This window comes from Drosophila willistoni, unplaced genomic scaffold, assembly GCF_018902025.1.
Source record: "Drosophila willistoni isolate 14030-0811.24 unplaced genomic scaffold, UCI_dwil_1.1 Seg531, whole genome shotgun sequence".
NCBI lineage: Eukaryota > Metazoa > Arthropoda > Insecta > Diptera > Drosophilidae > Drosophila > Drosophila willistoni.
In genome coordinates, this window is record NW_025814459.1 from 2,164,507 (window position 1) to 2,188,182 (window position 23,676).

The following is a 23,676-nucleotide window of genomic DNA, read 5'->3' on the forward strand; positions in this document are numbered from 1 at the left end:
GTGCCAGCCATCCCCAATCATTTTCAATAATGTTCAGATCAGGCGAGTATGGGGGCCAATTTACCGAAGGTAAGTTTAGCAAAGGTACTTCCAATCCACGACTTTACACCTTTGGACGTATGAATAGGTACGTTATCCTGCTGGAACTTCCACTTCAAGGGTCCAAAAATTTCCTTTATTGCAGAAAAAACCGTTTGCAATACCCCATTGTAAGCTGTGGCATTCATTCGACTTGTCAAAAATTGAAGTTGTATAATTCCATAATAGGTAATTGCTCCCCACACCAAGACACCACCAGCACAGCTGTCGATCTAAAACAAGCTCTTCCTTTCTAAGATCGTGAAAGTAGTACGAATAGCCATCTAAATTAAATTTTCCCTTATCCGAAAAGACAACAAGTCGCCATATCAATCGACAAAATTCAAGCCGCTGCATCTTTCTATTTGCGTTTAGAGGTGTTTTTTTTTTTTTAATTTAAGGCGTTTTGTGTACTTGTACTTTTAATAATGCGTTGCACAGTCCGCACACTCGACTTAACACCTGATTTTTGCTTGATTTTAGCCGCAGAGTCTCGTGAGTCTGCCTCATCTAACTGCTTTGCTTTTTCCCATAATTAAGTAATTTCGATTTATTTAATTCAAAATTTATCTAATTTAATAATAAGTCAGATCCGACAGCTTTCACACAAAAATCCACACAAAAAGGGAAGTGTGCTAATCGGTTGTCGCAGAAAAATGGCATGATTTTTTCATTTATTTCTAATAAAAAATAAGACTAACTAACGGTAAACTTCCAAAGCATGCTATTTGTTTTTATACTAAGTACAAATGCAGAAGAATGATAGAAAAATATAAAGAGCATGATAGAGATTTACAGTTACCTGTTATTTATATTTCCAATGAGAGGTAACAGGGTGTGCTAATCGGTTGTCGCGCAGTGTAGGTTTTAGAAAAAAATTGCTAAACATTTGCCCAGGGAAAAAAATTGAGATAACCATATTTACGCTTTATATCATGTATCTAAATACCAAAAATTTACAATTTCTTTATAAGATTACTTGAAACTCAAAAACACCAAAGGCACTAACGGAGTGGCCACCGCTGTATGTACAGCTGTGTTCACAAAAACAGCAGTGCCCTTAAGCTTTGACTTCAAAGTTGATCAATCATATAAAAAATACTTTAAATTCACCAATCTTTTATAAATTTATAAATTATATTTGTTTAAGAAAATGAATACCACTGTGGGATGAAAAGGAAGTGCTCCATTTTCAGAAATAAGCAGGGTAGTAAATAATGACAATTTTGAAGAGTTTTTATAATAAACTCTGCTAAGTAATTGGTGGACCGTTAAATGACGGGACTTCGAATAAGGAATAAAAAAGCGCTCGCTTTCAAAGATAATTTTCGTCTATATTTTTATTTCCATAACTTTAACTAACGAGGCAGAGCGAGCAAGTTCGCTCCATGCGACTCCCACACACATAGCGCTCATCTGCGCCAACACCACCCCTTGGAGGGCTAAAAAGCCTTCAAAAAAACGGCAAGGATGTCAACTTGTGCCACCACCACTGCTGCCATCTACTGCTGCGTCGGTAGGTTCGGCTCTGAGACAAGGACCAGGTCTCCCATGGCGATGTTGGGTATCCGCTCGTTTCACTTGCCTCGCTTTTGGAGCCCTAGCATATATTACCCGGGCCATCGCTTCAATTAGCCGCTGACACATTTTTGGTCCAGAGTCCCGTGGTGCCCTCAACGGTCCTCTGACCAACAGGTGCCCAGGTGTTATGGGCTCGCCGTCCCCCAAAATATGGTATGAACGCGAATTCGCATCCGCTTCTTGATGCGATTTCCCGAACTGCGTCCACCTCGCCTTCGATTTTGCAACAAAGATCTATGCCACAAATGCTGAATGGGTGGAGCTCTCTAACTCTGTCTGCCGGCAAATTTCCCATTATTTGTATCATAAGTCGTGACTTGTACTTGAAACGTAAGACACAAGACATTACTGTCTGACTACAGACTTCTGCACCGTTGACAACCTACAACTGTTCACGCAGGGTGCTCACCAAAGCTCTTGGACCAACATAACAATTCGATCAATGTAGATAACGGACATAGCTTCTGATAAAATGAGGGAACATTTTGCATCATATGTAATAGGAGCGTTTACAAGTCGCCCCCAACTCTCAACTCTCGTGTATAAAGGGGTTCAATTCTTGAAGTTTCTGACCCACTTTGGCGCTCTTACGAACTATTTCAATATATTCTCGAAATTCTTTATTTTGCAATATATCAATAATTTTATGAAATGAAATCAAACATGATCGATTTGTTCTTACATCTACAGATGAAACGGGACACCCGTAATAACTTTGCATGTGACGAATAGGACTCGATGAGAGGGTTCTCGTCAACCCTAAGAGTCAGCATGACAGCTGATTTTTTTCCCTCCAACCTGCGCGCTTTGTCCGTTGAAAGGCCACTCATATTGAGGTCTACCGAGAAATTCTGGAACCTCGTGACACTATGTCAGCTGGGTTCTGTTTTGTTGGCACATGACGCCAAACTACGTTCTATGACCACTCTTGAATTTCAGCCACCCTGTTCGAAACGAACGTAGCCAGTGTCGATGGGTGTGACTGTATCCAATGTAGAGTTATTTCCGAATCCGGTCGACTGGAAGTCCTTTGCTCCAATAAGCATATCTATTTTTTGCAGCTTATAAAAGTGTGAGTCAGCTAATTTTAGATTGTAAGGTATTTTCCATCCAGTGGTATTAACGGTTGGAGGTGACTGAAATGACAAAATGGAGTTCAGGATTCAGAAGTCCAATCATACCTTACTGCAATTCACTCGTGGCTTCGACACAGTGTGTAGCAATTTCTTAACTTGGATTTAGCGATCCCAAGTCGATTGGACACTCTTCTCTAGGTAACTGCATGGATTGTTGCTTTGCACATAGCGACAGTGCGCCACTTCCGAAGATAGTGAATATAAAGCAGAGCGGTTTTTGCAAAATCGAACCGTTGTTTCACTGACAACGCTGAATGTGACAGACAACTGGTAGTACTATGGTCTTCGGAATTCCAATACAAACATTTTGGGGACTTATCGCCAACTTTCTTATATAACAGAGACAGAGATTTAGTGTGGCCTCGCGTTCTTTCCACGACGGGTTTGTCGCATAAAGCTGCTATTCCTATTTGCGCTTTATTTGTGAATCATCTTTGTTCATAACTAATTGTAAGTAAATAAAAATTGCATTTAAGATCACCTTTTCGTCTCCAGTGTCAGCTAGATTCCTAAACGCTGCAGCTGATGGATGTATCATCTTAGAAAGGCTGAACAGCTCGGAAATATTTATACCCTTGCAGAGGGTATTATAAAATTGGTCACATGCTCGTAGCGCACAGAAAGAGAAGTTTCCGACCCCATAAAGTATATATAATCTTGATCAGCATGAGAAGCTGAGTTGATATAGCCATGTCCGTCTATACGTTCGTACGTCCGTCTGTGCGTACGAGTTTTACTCAGCCGTCTTAAGAGCTAATGGGATGAAACTTGGGATTTGAGCTACTTATAACCCGGGAAAAATAAGGAATGAAAATTGTCAGGATCGGATCACTATATCATATAGCTCTAGAAGAAACATTTTCATAAAAATTGGAGTATCCCCATGAAATTTATTGGTAATAGTAGTTGGTGATAGTATTGTATATAAAACCTCAGACCTCGGCACAACCGCTGTCGGCAGCCCTGCTTGCGTCATCATCAAATCAACAGAGTAGACGCATACATACACAGACGAAACGCTACATAAAATGTATGTGTATGGTGCTCTTACTATTATTTGGGTTGTATCATTAAGTGGTTAAGAGATTTTCATGCATCTGGTTACCTCTAGCAATGCACTGTAGAAACGTTTTACTTGTATATTCGAGCAGCTATGCAATGGAGGTGCGTTAACTATGTCTATTTCGACGTGATTTTTTAACATTGAAGAAATCGTTTCTGAATTGAACAATGCTCCGTTGTCACAATAAATTGTCTTTATTTTTGGAAAAATATTGACTAACTGAACTCCGTTATTGTACGAGATAATAAGGGTTGTACAACAGCGAATTCGGAAAACTTGTCCACGCAGGTCAGAAATAGCTCGTGGTCAGTGGAGAATATATCAATATGCACCATTTCGCCAAGATAAGACGGTATGGGTTTGTTATTTTGGCGACGGTCGTATTTAGCAGTAGTACAAACTTTGCAATTTGAGACTATTTCATTGGTTAAAGCGTATTAACCAGTTTGTTTTATATTTTCTTTCGCCACTCTATGTGCGCGATTATGTTCGCTATTAACTCTTCGAATTTGATCATCTAACATTTTGCCGTGATAAGGCATCTGCCACAAGGTTTTCTTTCCCTGGCTTGTAATGAATTTGAGCGTTACGTTCTTCAGTAAATTGTTCCGTCACTAGAGACGATGAAACCAAAATATTTGACGCTTTTTTTTTTAAATTTCCTTTTTTCGTTCAACAGTCTCATATTGGCGTTGTAAAGCAGTTGGAGCACAGTGTCAATGTGTTTGACATGCTCGGATTCGTTTTTAGAAAATATTCGCACGTCATCTACGTAGACATAGCATATTTTCCCGATTTGTTCTCTTAGAACATCATTGATTGCTCTCTGAAATATGAGTCCTGCATTTTTCAAACCAAAGGGTAAGCGACAGAATTCGTATTTCCCGCTTTTTATTGAGAACGCCGCTTTCGCGCGATCCTTTTCAGCTAGATAAATTTGGTAGTACCCAAGCCTTTCCAAGATTCGCTAGAATCATTGGAATGCTTGGCATTGGATACCGGTCGGCAATGGTTCGCTCGTTTAACTTTCGAAAGTCAATGACGAGTTGTATCTTTTTGTTACCGTTTTAGTCAAAGCCTTTTTTGTCAACAACCTATGTAGGACTGTTGTACGCAGACCGAGATGGTCTTATAAAATCGTCTTTCAAAAACTAAGAGCTTTCGTTGGTAACGAAATCGGCTACACCCATAGGATATGGGTAAAGCTTGGAGTACACTTTTTGATTGACTATTGTGTGAATTGTGTCAATGACTGAAGTGTTTATAATAATGCCTCGTTAGAGGTCAAAAATGTGCCGATCCTGTTCAGTATTACCTTTTTATGTTCCTCTCTTACGCTTCTGTCGTGTTGAAATAAGTAATACTACCGCTGTATAAGTTTAGGGTTACCCCCCCCAAAGCATCAAACGTATCAAGGGTATCTAGCTTGGAAACTGAAGGATCAACATCCATCGGTTGCACTTGGTCTTTGGCTCGACTTTCTTTTTTATTTGAGGCTGATCCCTGCTCACCTTGTTGGGGTCTATTTTGGCACTGTTTTTCTGTAAAGTAGGGGCGATGCATTGCCTATTATTATCTATCTTTAACTGCTTTAGCATACGTAGAAGCGAATATGCTCCTTTCTATACTGTTCTTAGCCTCGCGAGCCAGTGCTAAAGCCGATGGCGAATCTTTGGGCTGTGCTGGTAATGTTGTTCTTGGTCGATTTGGTTGTCCCTATATACATTTTATCACAGTTTTCTTCATTGGTACCGTTACATGGTATTTTATAAACTAAGTTGCTCTTGTCCATTGCATCAATATTGCTTTTGGTCCTGTTGAATATACTTCGTAACGTGTTGTTGGGTTTGTGTGCTATCTGTATTTGTTCTGTCTCATAGCAATTCGAGTTTGCTAATCTTTCCGACAGTTGTGGGACATATGTGACGAACATAAATCGTTTTGTTATGGGTTCTCTATTTGTTGTCTTGTTGTGAGATTTTAGTAATGGTTTGGAAAGTCATTATCCTAGTAATGGTTTGGAAAGTCATTATCCTTTAAAATGCGTCTTATTTCTTCATTCGTTTCTTCATCAAAAATTGGGTCCGATATCCGATATTGGTAACGAATGCTTAGTTGTAAACAACTTCTTGCTGTATTCATTATTATTGACTTCGGATGTTTTGAGTTAAAGTTCATGACTCGTTGCTTTTTGTACCATTTTAATTTTAGCTCGTTTCCTCGCTGTGTATTGATGAATCTAGATATGTCAATTTTCCAACTTTATTATTGGTGACGCTTGTGATCCCATAGATTCGATAGCGAACCTCAATTTTATTTTTTCTTCTTCCGCCATTCCATTTGCAAACAATTAGTATGTGCACATGCAAATACTTTAGTGTTGCTTTTTTTTTTTATTTGGGTTTATTAAGTTAATGAGTGCATGTATCGCTTTAACAATGTATATGTATGTATAAATATATACAGGGGTGTTACGAAAATTAATAACAACCTGACACCAACCCAAAATTAATTGTGCGGTGTCACAGAAATGTCGATTGACAGTTTTAAAATCTCGCTGCTTTTCCTCAAAGTTTTCGATAATATTGCGCTTTTATCAAAAAATGAATGAAATAAAGTACAATTAAAATGAACTTTGTTTAATTTTGGATCGAAATGCATTTAAGGAATTGATTATTCTTGTGTTAAATTTATAGTTTTACGAAATCGCCATTAAAAAAATTAAACAGCGATCGTTTTTGCTGGTACTAGTACGTTTCTATAGAAAAAATGAGCCAAGTGGACAATTCTCTATTGAAATTGGCCCGACAAAAGAAGAAGCATACAGCTGCAAATAGTTCAATTTTATGCTGCCCTTTGGAAAAATTTGAATTTTGTATAGAAGTAGACATTTTTGATGTTAATATGCAAGTTGATTGAGAAAACAAAGCAAAATTATACAAAAAATGATCGCAGAAAATAATACGACATTTTTCTTGCCACCGCTCAATTCTATTCAAAGACCCCAGTTAATAGCATAAGTAGTTAGATAATATAAAGTTAGTAGGCTTTGCCCTCAAGTGGTATTCAATTTTCATCAATTGCAATTTTAATTCAATTTCAAATGTAAACAACAGGGTTGTTAATTTAACGAATATATTGCGTGGGATTCATATTTTAAAATTTTTGATTTTGAAATATAATCGTTTACCAATTTTGCAAACAAATATATTTATTTTTGCGTTGCGCAACCCTATTGTCCTTAGCAACTATCAAAATAGCTGGTATCGGTAATGACTTCTGTCAATTTACCAATCGGTACCAGTGAGTCCAAAAATAGTTCAATTAGCACACCCAATGCTTCCTACATTTGAAGCTTAATATCAGCCAATCGCGTGATCCTTTTGGAATGAATTTTGTGTCATTGTGTTAATGATCATATTCATTCACATATTTTTAAACAAAGAAAAATAAAATTTAGGATATTAACTTTATTAATAACGTTTAAAGAGAATATTATCTAAATTAATATAAGAAATCGTCTTAAATTTTCGCGCCAACCGATTAGCACACCCACTCGAAAATGTTTTTATTGTTAATTCAATCTGTTTTAACTTATTTACATATAAACAAAATTAATAGTGTGTTGTGCCACCACGGTTAAGTATGACCTTATACATCCTTTTGGGTAAAGAGTCATACAATTGTTGAATGTAGGCTAATGAAATGGTGCTCCAGGCATTTTTTAATACTTTCTATAAGCTCTATTTCATTTGTATATTGCCTTCCTGATTCGTATACTTTACGTGCCAGCCATCCCCAATCATTTTCAATAATGTTCAGATCAGGCGAGTATGGGGGCCAATTTACCGAAGGTAAGTTTAGCAAAGGTACTTCCAATCCACGACTTTACACCTTTGGACGTATGAATAGGTACGTTATCCTGCTGGAACTTCCACTTCAAGGGTCCAAAAATTTCCTTTATTGCAGAAAAAACCGTTTGCAATACCCCATTGTAAGCTGTGGCATTCATTCGACTTGTCAAAAATTGAAGTTGTATAATTCCATAATAGGTAATTGCTCCCCACACCAAGACACCACCAGCACAGCTGTCGATCTAAAACAAGCTCTTCCTTTCTAAGATCGTGAAAGTAGTACGAATAGCCATCTAAATTAAATTTTCCCTTATCCGAAAAGACAACAAGTCGCCATATCAATCGACAAAATTCAAGCCGCTGCATCTTTCTATTTGCGTTTAGAGGTGTTTTTTTTTTTTAATTTAAGGCGTTTTGTGTACTTGTACTTTTAATAATGCGTTGCACAGTCCGCACACTCGACTTAACACCTGATTTTTGCTTGATTTTAGCCGCAGAGTCTCGTGAGTCTGCCTCATCTAACTGCTTTGCTTTTTCCCATAATTAAGTAATTTCGATTTATTTAATTCAAAATTTATCTAATTTAATAATAAGTCAGATCCGACAGCTTTCACACAAAAATCCACACAAAAAGGGAAGTGTGCTAATCGGTTGTCGCAGAAAAATGGCATGATTTTTTCATTTATTTCTAATAAAAAATAAGACTAACTAACGGTAAACTTCCAAAGCATGCTATTTGTTTTTATACTAAGTACAAATGCAGAAGAATGATAGAAAAATATAAAGAGCATGATAGAGATTTACAGTTACCTGTTATTTATATTTCCAATGAGAGGTAACAGGGTGTGCTAATCGGTTGTCGCGCAGTGTAGGTTTTAAAAAAAAATTGCTAAACATTTGCCCAGGGAAAAAAATTGAGATAACCATATTTACGCTTTATATCATGTATCTAAATACCAAAAATTTACAATTTCTTTATAAGATTACTTGAAACTCAAAAACACCAAAGGCACTAACGGAGTGGCCACCGCTGTATGTACAGCTGTGTTCACAAAAACAGCAGTGCCCTTAAGCTTTGACTTCAAAGTTGATCAATCATATAAAAAATATTTTAAATTCACCAATCTTTTATAAATTTATAAATTATATTTGTTTAAGAAAATGAATACCACTGTGGGATGAAAAGGAAGTGCTCCATTTTCAGAAATAAGCAGGGTAGTAAATAATGACAATTTTGAAGAGTTTTTATAATAAACTCTGCTAAGTAATTGGTGGACCGTTAAATGACGGGACTTCGAATAAGGAATAAAAAAGCGCTCGCTTTCAAAGATAATTTTCGTCTATATTTTTATTTCCATAACTTTAACTAACGAGGCAGAGCGAGCAAGTTCGCTCCATGCGACTCCCACACACATAGCGCTCATCTGCGCCAACACCACCCCTTGGAGGGCTAAAAAGCCTTCAAAAAAACGGCAAGGATGCCAACTTGTGCCACCACCACTGCTGCCATCTACTGCTGCGTCGGTAGGTTCGGCTCTGAGACAAGGACCAGGTCTCCCATGGCGATGTTGGGTATCCGCTCGTTTCACTTGCCTCGCTTTTGGAGCCCTAGCATATATTACCCGGGCCATCGCTTCAATTAGCCGCTGACACATTTTTGGTCCAGAGTCCCGTGGTGCCCTCAACGGTCCTCTGACCAACAGGTGCCCAGGTGTTATGGGCTCGCCGTCCCCCAAAATATGGTATGAACGCGAATTCGCATCCGCTTCTTGATGCGATTTCCCGAACTGCGTCCACCTCGCCTTCGATTTTGCAACAAAGATCTATGCCACAAATGCTGAATGGGTGGAGCTCTCTAACTCTGTCTGCCGGCAAATTTCCCATTATTTGTATCATAAGTCGTGACTTGTACTTGAAACGTAAGACACAAGACATTACTGTCTGACTACAGACTTCTGCACCGTTGACAACCTACAACTGTTCACGCAGGGTGCTCACCAAAGCTCTTGGACCAACATAACAATTCGATCAATGTAGATAACGGACATAGCTTCTAATAAAATGAGGGAACATTTTGCATCATATGTAATAGGAGCGTTTACAAGTCGCCCCCAACTCTCAACTCTCGTGTATAAAGGGGTTCAATTCTTGAAGTTTCTGACCCACTTTGGCGCTCTTACGAACTATTTCAATATATTCTCGAAATTCTTTATTTTGCAATATATCAATAATTTTATGAAATGAAATCAAACATGATCGATTTGTTCTTACATCTACAGATGAAACGGGACACCCGTAATAACTTTGCATGTGACGAATAGGACTCGATGAGAGGGTTCTCGTCAACCCTAAGAGTCAGCATGACAGCTGATTTTTTTCCCTCCAACCTGCGCGCTTTGTCCGTTGAAAGGCCACTCATATTGAGGTCTACCGAGAAATTCTGGAACCTCGTGACACTATGTCAGCTGGGTTCTGTTTTGTTGGCACATGACGCCAAACTACGTTCTATGACCACTCTTGAATTTCAGCCACCCTGTTCGAAACGAACGTAGCCAGTGTCGATGGGTGTGACTGTATCCAATGTAGAGTTATTTCCGAATCCGGTCGACTGGAAGTCCTCTGCTCCAATAAGCATATCTATTTTTTGCAGCTTATAAAAGTGTGAGTCAGCTAATTTTAGATTGTAAGGTATTTTCCACCCAGTGGTATTAACGGTTGGAGGTGACTGAAATGACAAAATGGAGTTCAGGATTCAGAAGTCCAATCATACCTTACTGCAATTCACTCGTGGCTTCGACACAGTGTGTAGCAATTTCTTAACTTGGATTTAGCGATCCCAAGTCGATTGGACACTCTTCTCTAGGTAACTGCATGGATTGTTGCTTTGCACATAGCGACAGTGCGCCACTTCCGAAGATAGTGAATATAAAGCAGAGCGGTTTTTGCAAAATCGAACCGTTGTTTCACTGACAACGCTGAATGTGACAGACAACTGGTAGTACTATGGTCTTCGGAATTCCAATACAAACATTTTGGGGACTTATCGCCAACTTTCTTATATAACAGAGACAGAGATTTAGTGTGGCCTCGCGTTCTTTCCACGACGGGTTTGTCGCATAAAGCTGCTATTCCTATTTGCGCTTTATTTGTGAATCATCTTTGTTCATAACTAATTGTAAGTAAATAAAAATTGCATTTAAGATCACCTTTTCGTCTCCAGTGTCAGCTAGATTCCTAAACGCTGCAGCTGATGGATGTATCATCTTAGAAAGGCTGAACAGCTCGGAAATATTTATACCCTTGCAGAGGGTATTATAAAATTGGTCACATGTTCGTAGCGCACAGAAAGAGAAGTTTCCGACCCCATAAAGTATATATAATCTTGATCAGCATGAGAAGCTGAGTTGATATAGCCATGTCCGTCTATACGTTCGTACGTCCGTCTGTGCGTACGAGTTTTACTCAGCCGTCTTAAGAGCTAATGGGATGAAACTTGGGATTTGAGCTACTTATAACCCGGGAAAAATAAGGAATGAAAATTGTCAGGATCGGATCACTATATCATATAGCTCTAGAAGAAACATTTTCATAAAAATTGGAGTATCCCCATGAAATTTATTGGTAATAGTAGTTGGTGATAGTATTGTATATAAAACCTCAGACCTCGGCACAACCGCTGTCGGCAGCCCTGCTTGCGTCATCATCAAATCAACAGAGTAGACGCATACATACACAGACGAAACGCTACATAAAATGTATGTGTATGGTGCTCTTACTATTATTTGGGTTGTATCATTAAGTGGTTAAGAGATTTTCATGCATCTGGTTACCTCTAGCAATGCACTGTAGAAACGTTTTACTTGTATATTCGAGCAGCTATGCAATGGAGGTGCGTTAACTATGTCTATTTCGACGTGATTTTTTAACATTGAAGAAATCGTTTCTGAATTGAACAATGCTCCGTTGTCACAATAAATTGTCTTTATTTTTGGAAAAATATTGACTAACTGAACTCCGTTATTGTACGAGATAATAAGGGTTGTACAACAGCGAATTCGGAAAACTTGTCCACGCAGGTCAGAAATAGCTCGTGGTCAGTGGAGAATATATCAATATGCACCATTTCGCCAAGATAAGACGGTATGGGTTTGTTATTTTGGCGACGGTCGTATTTAGCAGTAGTACAAACTTTGCAATTTGAGACTATTTCATTGGTTAAAGCGTATTAACCAGTTTGTTTTATATTTTCTTTCGCCACTCTATGTGCGCGATTATGTTCGCTATTAACTCTTCGAATTTGATCATCTAACATTTTGCCGTGATAAGGCATCTGCCACAAGGTTTTCTTTCCCTGGCTTGTAATGAATTTGAGCGTTACGTTCTTCAGTAAATTGTTCCGTCACTAGAGACGATGAAACCAAAATATTTGACGCTTTTTTTTTTAAATTTCCTTTTTTCGTTCAACAGTCTCATATTGGCGTTGTAAAGCAGTTGGAGCACAGTGTCAATGTGTTTGACATGCTCGGATTCGTTTTTAGAAAATATTCGCACGTCATCTACGTAGACATAGCATATTTTCCCGATTTGTTCTCTTAGAACATTATTGATTGCTCTCTGAAATATGAGTCCTGCATTTTTCAAACCAAAGGGTAAGCGACAGAATTCGTATTTCCCGCTTTTTATTGAGAACGCCGCTTTCGCGCGATCCTTTTCAGCTAGATAAATTTGGTAGTACCCAAGCCTTTCCAAGATTCGCTAGAATCATTGGAATGCTTGGCATTGGATACCGGTCGGCAATGGTTCGCTCGTTTAACTTTCGAAAGTCAATGACGAGTTGTATCTTTTTGTTACCGTTTTAGTCAAAGCCTTTTTTGTCAACAACCTATGTAGGACTGTTGTACGCAGACCGAGATGGTCTTATAAAATCGTCTTTCAAAAACTAAGAGCTTTCGTTGGTAACGAAATCGGCTACACCCATAGGATATGGGTAAAGCTTGGAGTACACTTTTTGATTGACTATTGTGTGAATTGTGTCAATGACTGAAGTGTTTATAATAATGCCTCGTTAGAGGTCAAAAATGTGCCGATCCTGTTCAGTATTACCTTTTTATGTTCCTCTCTTACGCTTCTGTCGTATTGCAATAAGTAATACTACCGCTGTATAAGTTTAGGGTTACCCCTGCCTGCATTAGCAGATCGAAGCCTATTAAAGCATCAAACGTATCAAGGGTATCTAGCTTGGAAACTGAAGGATCAACATCCATCGGTTGCACTTGGTCTTTGGCTCGACTTTCTTTTTTATTTGAGGCTGATCCCTGCTCACCTTGTTGGGGTCTATTTTGGCACTGTTTTTCTGTAAGGTAGGGGCGATGCATTGCCTATTATTATCTATCTTTAACTGCTTTAGCATACGTAGAAGCGAATATGCTCCTTTCTATACTGTTCTTAGCCTCGCGAGCCAGTGCTAAAGCCGATGGCGAATCTTTGGGCTGTGCTGGTAATGTTGTTCTTGGTCGATTTGGTTGTCCCTATATACATTTTATCACAGTTTTCTTCATTGGTACCGTTACATGGTATTTTATAAACTAAGTTGCTCTTGTCCATTGCATCAATATTGCTTTTGGTCCTGTTGAATATACTTCGTAACGTGTTGTTGGGTTTGTGTGCTATCTGTATTTGTTCTGTCTCATAGCAATTCGAGTTTGCTAATCTTTCCGACAGTTGTGGGACATATGTGACGAACATAAATCGTTTTGTTATGGGTTCTCTATTTGTTGTCTTGTTGTGAGATTTTAGTAATGGTTTGGAAAGTCATTATCCTAGTAATGGTTTGGAAAGTCATTATCCTTTAAAATGCGTCTTATTTCTTCATTCGTTTCTTCATCAAAAATTGGGTCCGATATCCGATATTGGTAACGAATGCTTAGTTGTAAACAACTTCTTGCTGTATTCATTATTATTGACTTCGGATGTTTTGAGTTAAAGTTCATGACTCGTTGCTTTTTGTACCATTTTAATTTTAGCTCGTTTCCTCGCTGTGTATTGATGAATCTAGATATGTCAATTTTCCAACTTTATTATTGGTGACGCTTGTGATCCCATAGATTCGATAGCGAACCTCAATTTTATTTTTTCTTCTTCCGCCATTCCATTTGCAAACAATTAGTATGTGCACATGCAAATACTTTAGTGTTGCTTTTTTTTTTATTTGGGTTTATTAAGTTAATGAGTGCATGTATCGCTTTAACAATGTATATGTATGTATAAATATATACAGGGGTGTTACGAAAATTAATAACAACCTGACACCAACCCAAAATTAATTGTGCGGTGTCACAGAAATGTCGATTGACAGTTTTAAAATCTCGCTGCTTTTCCTCAAAGTTTTCGATAATATTGCGCTTTTATCAAAAAATGAATGAAATAAAGTACAATTAAAATGAACTTTGTTTAATTTTGGATCGAAATGCATTTAAGGAATTGATTATTCTTGTGTTAAATTTATAGTTTTACGAAATCGCCATTAAAAAAATTAAACAGTGATCGTTTTTGCTGGTACTAGTACGTTTCTATAGAAAAAATGAGCCAAGTGGACAATTCTGTATTGAAATTGGCCCGACAAAAGAAGAAGCATACAGCTGCGAATAGTTCAATTTTATGCTGCCCTTTGGAAAAATTTGAATTTTGTATAGAAGTAGACATTTTTGATGTTAATATGCAAGTTGATTGAGAAAACAAAGCAAAATTATACAAAAAATGATCGCAGAAAATAATACGACATTTTTCTTGCCACCGCTCAATTCTATTCAAAGACCCCAGTTAATAGCATAAGTAGTTAGATAATATAAAGTTAGTAGGCTTTGCCCTCAAGTGGTATTCAATTTTCATCAATTGCAATTTTAATTCAATTTCAAATGTAAACAACAGGGTTGTTAATTTAACGAATATATTGCGTGGGATTCATATTTTAAAATTTTTGATTTTGAAATATAATCGTTTACCAATTTTGCAAACAAATATATTTATTTTTGCGTTGCGCAACCCTATTGTCCTTAGCAACTATCAAAATAGCTGGTATCGGTAATGACTTCTGTCAATTTACCAATCGGTACCAGTGAGTCCAAAAATAGTTCAATTAGCACACCCAATGCTTCCTACATTTGAAGCTTAATATCAGCCAATCGCGTGATCCTTTTGGAATGAATTTTGTGTCATTGTGTTAATGATCATATTCATTCACATATTTTTAAACAAAGAAAAATAAAATTTAGGATATTAACTTTATTAATAACGTTTAAAGAGAATATTATCTAAATTAATATAAGAAATCGTCTTAAATTTTCGCGCCAACCGATTAGCACACCCACTCGAAAATGTTTTTATTGTTAATTCAATCTGTTTTAACTTATTTACATATAAACAAAATTAATAGTGTGTTGTGCCACCACGGTTAAGTATGACCTTATACATCCTTTTGGGTAAAGAGTCATACAATTGTTGAATGTAGGCTAATGAAATGGTGCTCCAGGCATTTTTAATACTTTCTATAAGCTCTATTTCATTTGTATATTGCCTTCCTGATTCGTATACTTTACGTGCCAGCCATCCCCAATCATTTTCAATAATGTTCAGATCAGGCGAGTATGGGGGCCAATTTACCGAAGGTAAGTTTAGCAAAGGTACTTCCAATCCACGACTTTACACCTTTGGACGTATGAATAGGTACGTTATCCTGCTGGAACTTCCACTTCAAGGGTCCAAAAATTTCCTTTATTGCAGAAAAAACCGTTTGCAATATCCCATTGTAAGCTGTGGCATTCATTCGACTTGTCAAAAATTGAAGTTGTATAATTCCATAATAGGTAATTGCTCCCCACACCAAGACACCACCAGCACAGCTGTCGATCTAAAACAAGCTCTTCCTTTCTAAGATCGTGAAAGTAGTACGAATAGCCATCTAAATTAAATTTTCCCTTATCCGAATAGACAACAAGTCGCCACTCCTTAGTCCAGGTCATATTCAAGCGACAAAATTCAAGCCGCTACATCTTTCTATTTGCGTTTAGAGGTGTTTTTTTTTAATTTAAGGCGTTTTGTGTACTTGTACTTTTAATAATGCGTTGCACAGTCCGCACACTCGACTTAACACCTGATTTTTTTGATACAGGACACAAGTGACGAACTTACAAGTGCGGCAGAGTATCGTGACTCCTCCTTAAAGTTTTTCCCCCTTTCGGTGGTTTCGCGACACCTAAAAAAAAAAACTCAAGTATAAATAATTCGCTCCAATTTCGACGTACGAGGCTTACCACTAGACGGATTCCCTGTGCTCCAGCTGGTAGTCCCCATTCCAGCTCTCGGGTGGGCCAACGGGCCAAATCAACTCCAGGAATCAAGGGGATTGGCGAGGGGGTGGCTGGCCACTTCTTTTTCCCGCCTCTCATAATTTTTATTTGTGTGGGTGAGAAAAAATTTTGCCAATTTCTCCACTTTCATTCCACCGCGTTGCAGCAACAAATTCAAACAGCTGTGATCACAGTGTTGATCAGCGCCAAAAGCTCAGCCTGAGCCGCCCTGGCAGGGGGCGCCACTTTGCAGTTTGAACCGGGAAAATTAAAAAGCGCCACTTTATTGTTTCCCGAAAATTTCAAATTTAAATTTGGCGCTGGCGCCAACATTGAGATATGGAGCGTTATGTCTTGTCGATCGACCATCTAGCTCGTTGCGATGACGGATCGGTGCAAGATGCACAATGCCTAGAGGCGGCATTTGCTAAGCGGCCAAAAGTTGTTCGGTCGCCGCCTGGCAAATTCAACCATATGGAGGCGGAAACGGTGGCTTTACCCGTTAATAGCTCAGGAACGGCTGGAACACCGGCATTGGCTCCCAGCAGCCCGGAGACAACCACCTCGCCAAAAGTTATCTCAAATGTGACGGAGTTAGACGAGTTGGGCTCACTCATTTGGGAAATGGACACCATGTTCAACAAAGGCGATGATGGCAAAAAACCAGTGCGCCACATAAACCTCGGCACGAAGAATGCAATAGTGCGAATGAAAGAGCTGCACGAAATGCTATGCCATATAATGATAGGCAGCAAAGGCTCAAAGTGCGAAATTGCAACTCAAACCTCGCCTCCTAATGCTATTAGGCTGAAAAACGGTGCGAAAAAGATGGATGCGATAGGAAACACGCCCAAACGCCAGAGAGAAGACGTGGGCGCACAGCGCAACACCCCTTCTAAGCGACCCCGAGCAATCGCGTTAAACACGCCACGCGGCGATCCGGAGCCAGGTACTGGGCAGCGAGCCATTGCGACCGAGCCGCAGGCAGCCCATGGAGCGGCGGAATGGCAGACTGTCTCAAGGAAAAGAGCGGGCAAGCCATCCTTGAGGAAATCTAGGCCGGAGGTAATCGTAATTAAGGCAAAAGAGGGCTGCACTTATGCCGAAATCCTGAGCCTAGTTACCAGAAGGCCAGACGGCAAGCTCGACGAGGTTAAAAATAACGTCAAGAGGACGAGGAAAACGGCTACGGGCGATCTACTTCTCGAGCTTAAGGGGAGTGGAAATGCAAACAGCAGGAAACTGACTGAAGACTTGAGCCAAGTACTGGGCCACCAAGCTTCAGTACGAGCAGCTGGAGCCGATGCGTGGCTGGAAATGCGCAACCTCGACCATTTGGCGACGGTAGAGGAAATCAAAAAGGCCATTAATCAAAAAATTGGCGATGACGCTGGGCAAGTAAATGTAAGGGGCTTGCGCAAGTCGTACAGAGGCAAACAGATGGCTATCTTGAACATGCCGCGGACTATAGCAGCCACATTATTGAGAGCAGGCTCCATTGAAGTTGGCTGGGATACGTGTCCGATTCGAGAGAGGCAGGCTCAAAAGAGATGTTACAAGTGCCTATGCTTCGGCCACAAAGCAGATAGTTGCACTAGCGCCAAAGATCGCACGAACTGGTGCCTCAGATGCGGCCAGACTGATCACAAGGCAGCGACATGCAACAACAACCCAGTTTGTTTTAATTGCGTAGACGCAAAACGTATGGATGCGAGCCACTACACTGGTAGTCGCCGTTGCCCAATGGTAACTACTGGAGAGCAAGCTTCGAATAAGAATCTATGAAATTTTTACAATTAAATTTAAATCACTGCTCGGCGGCGCAGGACTTACTTGCGCAGTCAATATTAGAATTGGAGATCGATTTGGCTATCCTGAGTGAGCCGTACAGGACGCAGTCTAATAACTCCTGGGCTGCAGACATGACACACAAGGCTGCGATCTGGAATTGCGGAGCAAATGGCCCGCCTTTGCAGCACATTAAATCATCCAAATGCTTCGTACGTGCGCTTATCGGAGACGTGTGGGTCTACAGTTGCTACATGGCACCTAGCCTCTCGTTACACGAGTTTGAATCGGCAATAGACCAACTCGCTATGGATGCTAGAGGTAAAACCAAGGTCATAAGGCTCTTGGTCAACGGAATGGGGCAGCAGTCAGTCTAATACCAGAGGCCGCACTCTGCTGGAGGCATTGGCAGCTCTGGATCTGGTAGTGCTGAATTCTGGCTCGGAGCACACTTTCCAGCGAGCTGGCTACGGATCTGTAATTGACGTGACATTTGCGAGCAGTCAGTTGGCCCAGCTAACCGAATGGAAACTTTGCAGCCACTACACAGCCAGTGATCACCAGCCAATAACGCAAATGCGCGTAATAATTGCAAAATGTACAGGGTGGAAACGTTCAACCCAATTGTGTTCGATGCTTCATTACAGTTTCCTCAACTAACTGGTGACGCAAACAATTGCGCCAAACTGCTGGTGGACGCGATTTCATCAGCTTGCGATGCCAGTATGGTGACCCGTAGGGGCCACACCAAACAGAAGACAGCAGTCTACTGGTGGAATGCGACCAAAGAGGGGGCGAGAAAACGGTGCCTGCAAGCCAGACGCCAGTATCAAAGATCGCGCGGCAGAGGGGATTTTACCAGCCTACAACTAGAGTTTCTTAGCAGGAGAAGCGAACTGCGACATGCTATTAAGGAAAGCAAAAAGAAATACTTTCTCGAACTTTGCGACGCGGCTGAAAATGACGTTTGGGGCCGGGCATATAAAGTGGCAATGAGAAAATTCAAAGCTTCCAAGCCAGCCACACCAGACGAATCTCAAATGCAGCTGATAGTGGAAACATTGTTCCCAGCCACTTCAGTAGTTGAACCAAGGTCGACCCTACACAGTGTAGCAACAGATGCTTGCAACATCAGTCCGGAAGAGGTACTTCAAGTAGCTGTCGGAATGAACGACCACAAGGCCCCTGGTCCAGACTCAATACCTAATAAGGCACTTAAATTGGCTGCCCGGCTTCACCCCGATAAATTCGCAATGGTGTTCAACAAATGTTTGGCAGAAGGCGTGTTTCCCACCATTTGGAAACTCCAGGACCTTGTGCTACTCCCAAAGGCAAACAAGCCAGCAGAAGACCCATCTGCATACAGGCCGATCTGCCTCTTGGACTCGACAGGCAAGATGTTCGAGAAGCTAATAGCGCTCCGTGTAGAAGCAGCCATCCAACGGTCTGGCGATCTGTCCCCGATGCAGTTTGGTTTCAGAAAGGCTAAGTCAACAATAGACGCCTTAACAGCAGTAGTCGACGTTGCTAGCAAAGCCATCGAGGGACTACGGTGGAAGGGTGGCAGTAAAAAATATTGTTTGGTGACCACACTCGACGTCAAGAATGCGTTCAACTCGGCGAATTGGAGCAGAATTCTACATGCTTTGAGTTCATTTCAAGTTCCTGAGTATCTAATTATCTTAGTGGAGGACTATTATACTGTGGAGACCGTATACTGCGATATAGCACACAAGGCGGCTCAAAAATACACTTGGTACAAGGAGGAGTTCCACAGGGCTCGGTTTTGGGCCCCCTATTGTGGAACATAATGTATGATGGGGTCTTGCGGCTGTCTCTACCACCTGGCACGCAAATCATTGGTGACGATTGGCTGACGATGTGGCGCTCACCTCGGTTGCGAAACACATCCACGAAGCAGAGGAGAAAACTGCAGAGGCGGCGAAAATGGTGAAGCAGTGGCTCGCCAACTCAGGACTTCAACTTGCAGACCACAAAACAGAGGCTGTGCTAATAAGCACAATAATAATAAGGCAATAAAATACCTGGGAGTAATGCTGGACACCAGACTCAGCTTTAGAGAGCATTTGGACCATGCCAACATAAAAGCTGCGGACATTGGGCGAGCTATAAATCGCATCCTGCTCAACAACAGGGGCCCAAGACAAATGCAACGGCTACTGCTAGCGTCGGTACTAAGGTCGGTCATGCTATATGGTGCACCTGTATGGGCATCCGCGATGGAGCAACCAACATATCGGCGCGGGATGGAGTCTACATATCGACTGACAGCGGTTCGGGTCTGTCGTGGCTTCCGAACTGTATCGGACGAGGCGGCTCTGGTTATAGCTGGGATGACTCCAATCGATCTGCTAGCACGCGAAGCGAAGTTCATATTTATTAGGAGACAAACCGTGGCATGGACGCAGGCGGAAAAAAGCGCAGCAAAAGCAGCGGCCAGACGAGCAAGTATGGAGGAGTGGCAACGCAGATGGTCCACTTCTACAAAGGGAAGATGGACCCATAGGCTGATCCCTAACCTAACGGATTGGCTTTCCAGACAAAGTGGCGAAGTAACATTCGAATTAACACAAATTCTGAGCGGTCATGGCTGCTTCAGGTCATACCTTCACCGTTTTGGCAAAGACGGTAGCCCCGAATGCACGCTTTGTCGGAATGGCATGATAGAGGACCCGGAACACGTTATATTCAGCTGTCCAAGATTTTCGGCAGAGAGACTCGAACTAGAGGCCATTCTAGGACGGACGCCCACAGTTGAGAACCTGGTCCCAGCAATGATTGAGAACCAGGAGAAGTGGTCTGCGGTCTGCATATACGCAGCAAATACCATGGGTACGCTGCGCCGACTGGAACGCCTAAGAAACGCAGGAGGGGCATAATAGGCCCGTCATCGTCCTGCGAAGCAATACCCCACGGCAGTCCCGCAGGTTCCCGATGGCATCTTATCCTCCTGAACTTTCCTTCTTTTCTTTCTTCTTTCTTTGTTGTTACCTAAATCTATCGCTAATTGTTGTTCTTTTCTTAATAAACGAATTGAAAAAAAAAAACCTGATTTTTGCTTGATTTTAGCCGCAGAGTCTCGTGAGTCTGCCTCATCTAACTGCTTTGCTTTTTCCCATAATTAAGTAATTTCGATTTATTTAATTCAAAATTTATCTAATTTAATAATAAGTCAGATCCGACAGCTTTCACACAAAAATCCACACAAAAAGGGAAGTGTGCTAATCGGTTGTCGCAGAAAAATGGCATGATTTTTTCATTTATTTCTAAGAAAAAATAAGACTAACTAACGGTAAACTTCCAAAGCATGCTATTTGTTTTTATACTAAGTACAAATGCAGAAGAATGATAGAAAAATATAAAGAGCATGATAGAGATTTACAGTTACCTGTTATTTATATTTCCAATGAGAGGTAACAGGGTGTGCTAATCGGTTGTCGCGCAGTGTAGGTTTTAGAAAAAAATTGCTAAACATTTGCCCAGGGAAAAAAATTGAGATAACCATATTTACGCTTTATATCATGTATCTAAATACCAAAAATTTACAATTTCTTTATAAGATTACTTGAAACTCAAAAACACCAAAGGCACTAACGGAGTGGCCACCGCTGTATGTACAGCTGTGTTCACAAAAACAGCAGTGCCCTCTTAAGCTTTGACTTCAAAATTGATCAATCATATAAAAAATACTTTAAATTCACCAATCTTTTATAAATTTATAAATTATATTTGTTTAAGAAAATGAATACCACTGTGGGATGAAAAGGAAGTGCTCCATTTTCAGAAATAAGCAGGGTAGTAAATAATGACAAATTTGAAGAGTTTTTATAATAAACTCTGCTAAGTAATTGGTGGACCGTTAAATGACGGGACTTCGAATAAGGAATAAAAAAGCGCTCGCTTTCAAAGATAATTTTCGTCTATATTTTTATTTCCATAACTTTAACTAACGAGGCAGAGCGAGCAAGTTCGCTCCATGCGACTCCCACACACATAGCGCTCATCTGCGCCAACACCACCCCTTGGAGGGCTAAAAAGCCTTCAAAAAAACGGCAAGGATGCCAACTTGTGCCACCACCACTGCTGCCATCTACTGCTGCGTCGGTAGGTTCGGCTCTGAGACAAGGACGAGGTCTCCCATGGCGATGTTGGGTATCCGCTCGTTTCACTTGCCTCGCTTTTGGAGCCCTAGCATATATTACCCGGGCCATCGCTTCAATTAGCCGCTGACACATTTTTGGTCCAGAGTCCCGTGGTGCCCTCAACGGTCCTCTGACCAACAGGTGCCCAGGTGTTATGGGCTCGCCGTCCCCCAAAATACGGAGCTCTTGGTGGTATGAACGCGAATTCGCATCCGCTTCTTGATGCGATTTCCCGAACTGCGTCCACCTCACCTCGCCCGGGTAATATATGCTAGGGCTCCAAAAGCGAGGCAAGTGAAACGAGCGGATACCCAACATCGCCATGGGAGACCTCGTCCTTGTCTCAGAGCCGAACCTACCGACGCAGCAGTAGATGGCAGCAGTGGTGGTGGCACAAGTTGGCATCCTTGCCGTTTTTTTGAAGGCTTTTTTGCCCTCCAAGGGGTGGTGTTGGCACAGATGAGCGCTATGTGTGTGGGAGTCGCATGGAGCGAACTTGCTCGCTCTGCCTCGTTAGTTAAAGTTATGGAAATAAAAATATAGACGAAAATTATCTTTGAAAGCGAGCGCTTTTTTATTCCTTATTCGAAGTCCCGTCATTTAACGGTCCACCAATTACTTAGCAGAGTTTATTATAAAAACTCTTCAAATTTGTCATTATTTACTACCCTGCTTATTTCTGAAAATGGAGCACTTCCTTTTCATCCCACAGTGGTATTCATTTTCTTAAACAAATATAATTTATAAATTTATAAAAGATTGGTGAATTTAAAGTATTTTTTATATGATTGATCAATTTTGAAGTCAAAGCTTAAGAGGGCACTGCTGTTTTTGTGAACACAGCTGTACATACAGCGGTGGCCACTCCGTTAGTGCCTTTGGTGTTTTTGAGTTTCAAGTAATCTTATAAAGAAATTGTAAATTTTTGGTATTTAGATACATGATATAAAGCGTAAGTATGGTTATCTCAATTTTTTTCCCTGGGCAAATGTTTAGCAATTTTTTTCTTAAACCTACACTGCGCGACAACCGATTAGCACACCCTGTTACCTCTCATTGGAAATATAAATAACAGGTAACTGTAAATCTCTATCATGCTCTTTATATTTTTCTATCATTCTTCTGCATTTGTACTTAGTATAAAAACAAATAGCATGCTTTGGAAGTTTACCGTTAGTTAGTCTTATTTTTTCTTAGAAATAAATGAAAAAATCATGCCATTTTTCTGCGACAACCGATTAGCACACTTGGTGGAGCTCTCTAACTCTGTCTGCCGGCAAATTTCCCATTATTTGTATCATAAGTCGTGACTTGTACTTGAAACGTAAGACACAAGACATTACTGTCTGACTACAGACTTCTGCACCGTTGACAACCTACAACTGTTCACGCAGGGTGCTCACCAAAGCTCTTGGACCAACATAACAATTCGATCAATGTAGATAACGGACATAGCTTCTGATAAAATGAGGGAACATTTTGCATCATATGTAATAGGAGCGTTTACAAGTCGCCCCCAACTCTCAACTCTCGTGTATAAAGGGGGTCAATTCTTGAAGTTTCTGACCCACTTTGGCGCTCTTACGAACTATTTCAATATATTCTCGAAATTCTTTATTTTGCAATATATCAATAATTTTATGAAATGAAATCAAACATGATCGATTT

General features: G+C 40.4%; 2 protein-coding genes across 2 annotated transcripts in view; both read left to right on the forward strand.

The window, feature by feature from the left end:
- LOC26530201 (transcriptional regulator ATRX-like) overlaps positions 1 to 23,676 on the forward strand; it is a 518,978-nt gene that overhangs the window by 11,822 nt on the left and 483,480 nt on the right. The window lies entirely within an intron of this gene.
- On the forward strand, positions 16,397 to 19,656 carry LOC124461559. Its single transcript, XM_047013076.1, has 4 exons — positions 16,397 to 17,803; positions 17,884 to 18,166; positions 18,258 to 18,427; positions 18,493 to 19,656. Exons 1-4 carry the CDS (start codon positions 16,397 to 16,399, stop codon positions 19,654 to 19,656), a joined length of 3,024 nt encoding a protein of 1,007 aa, XP_046869032.1.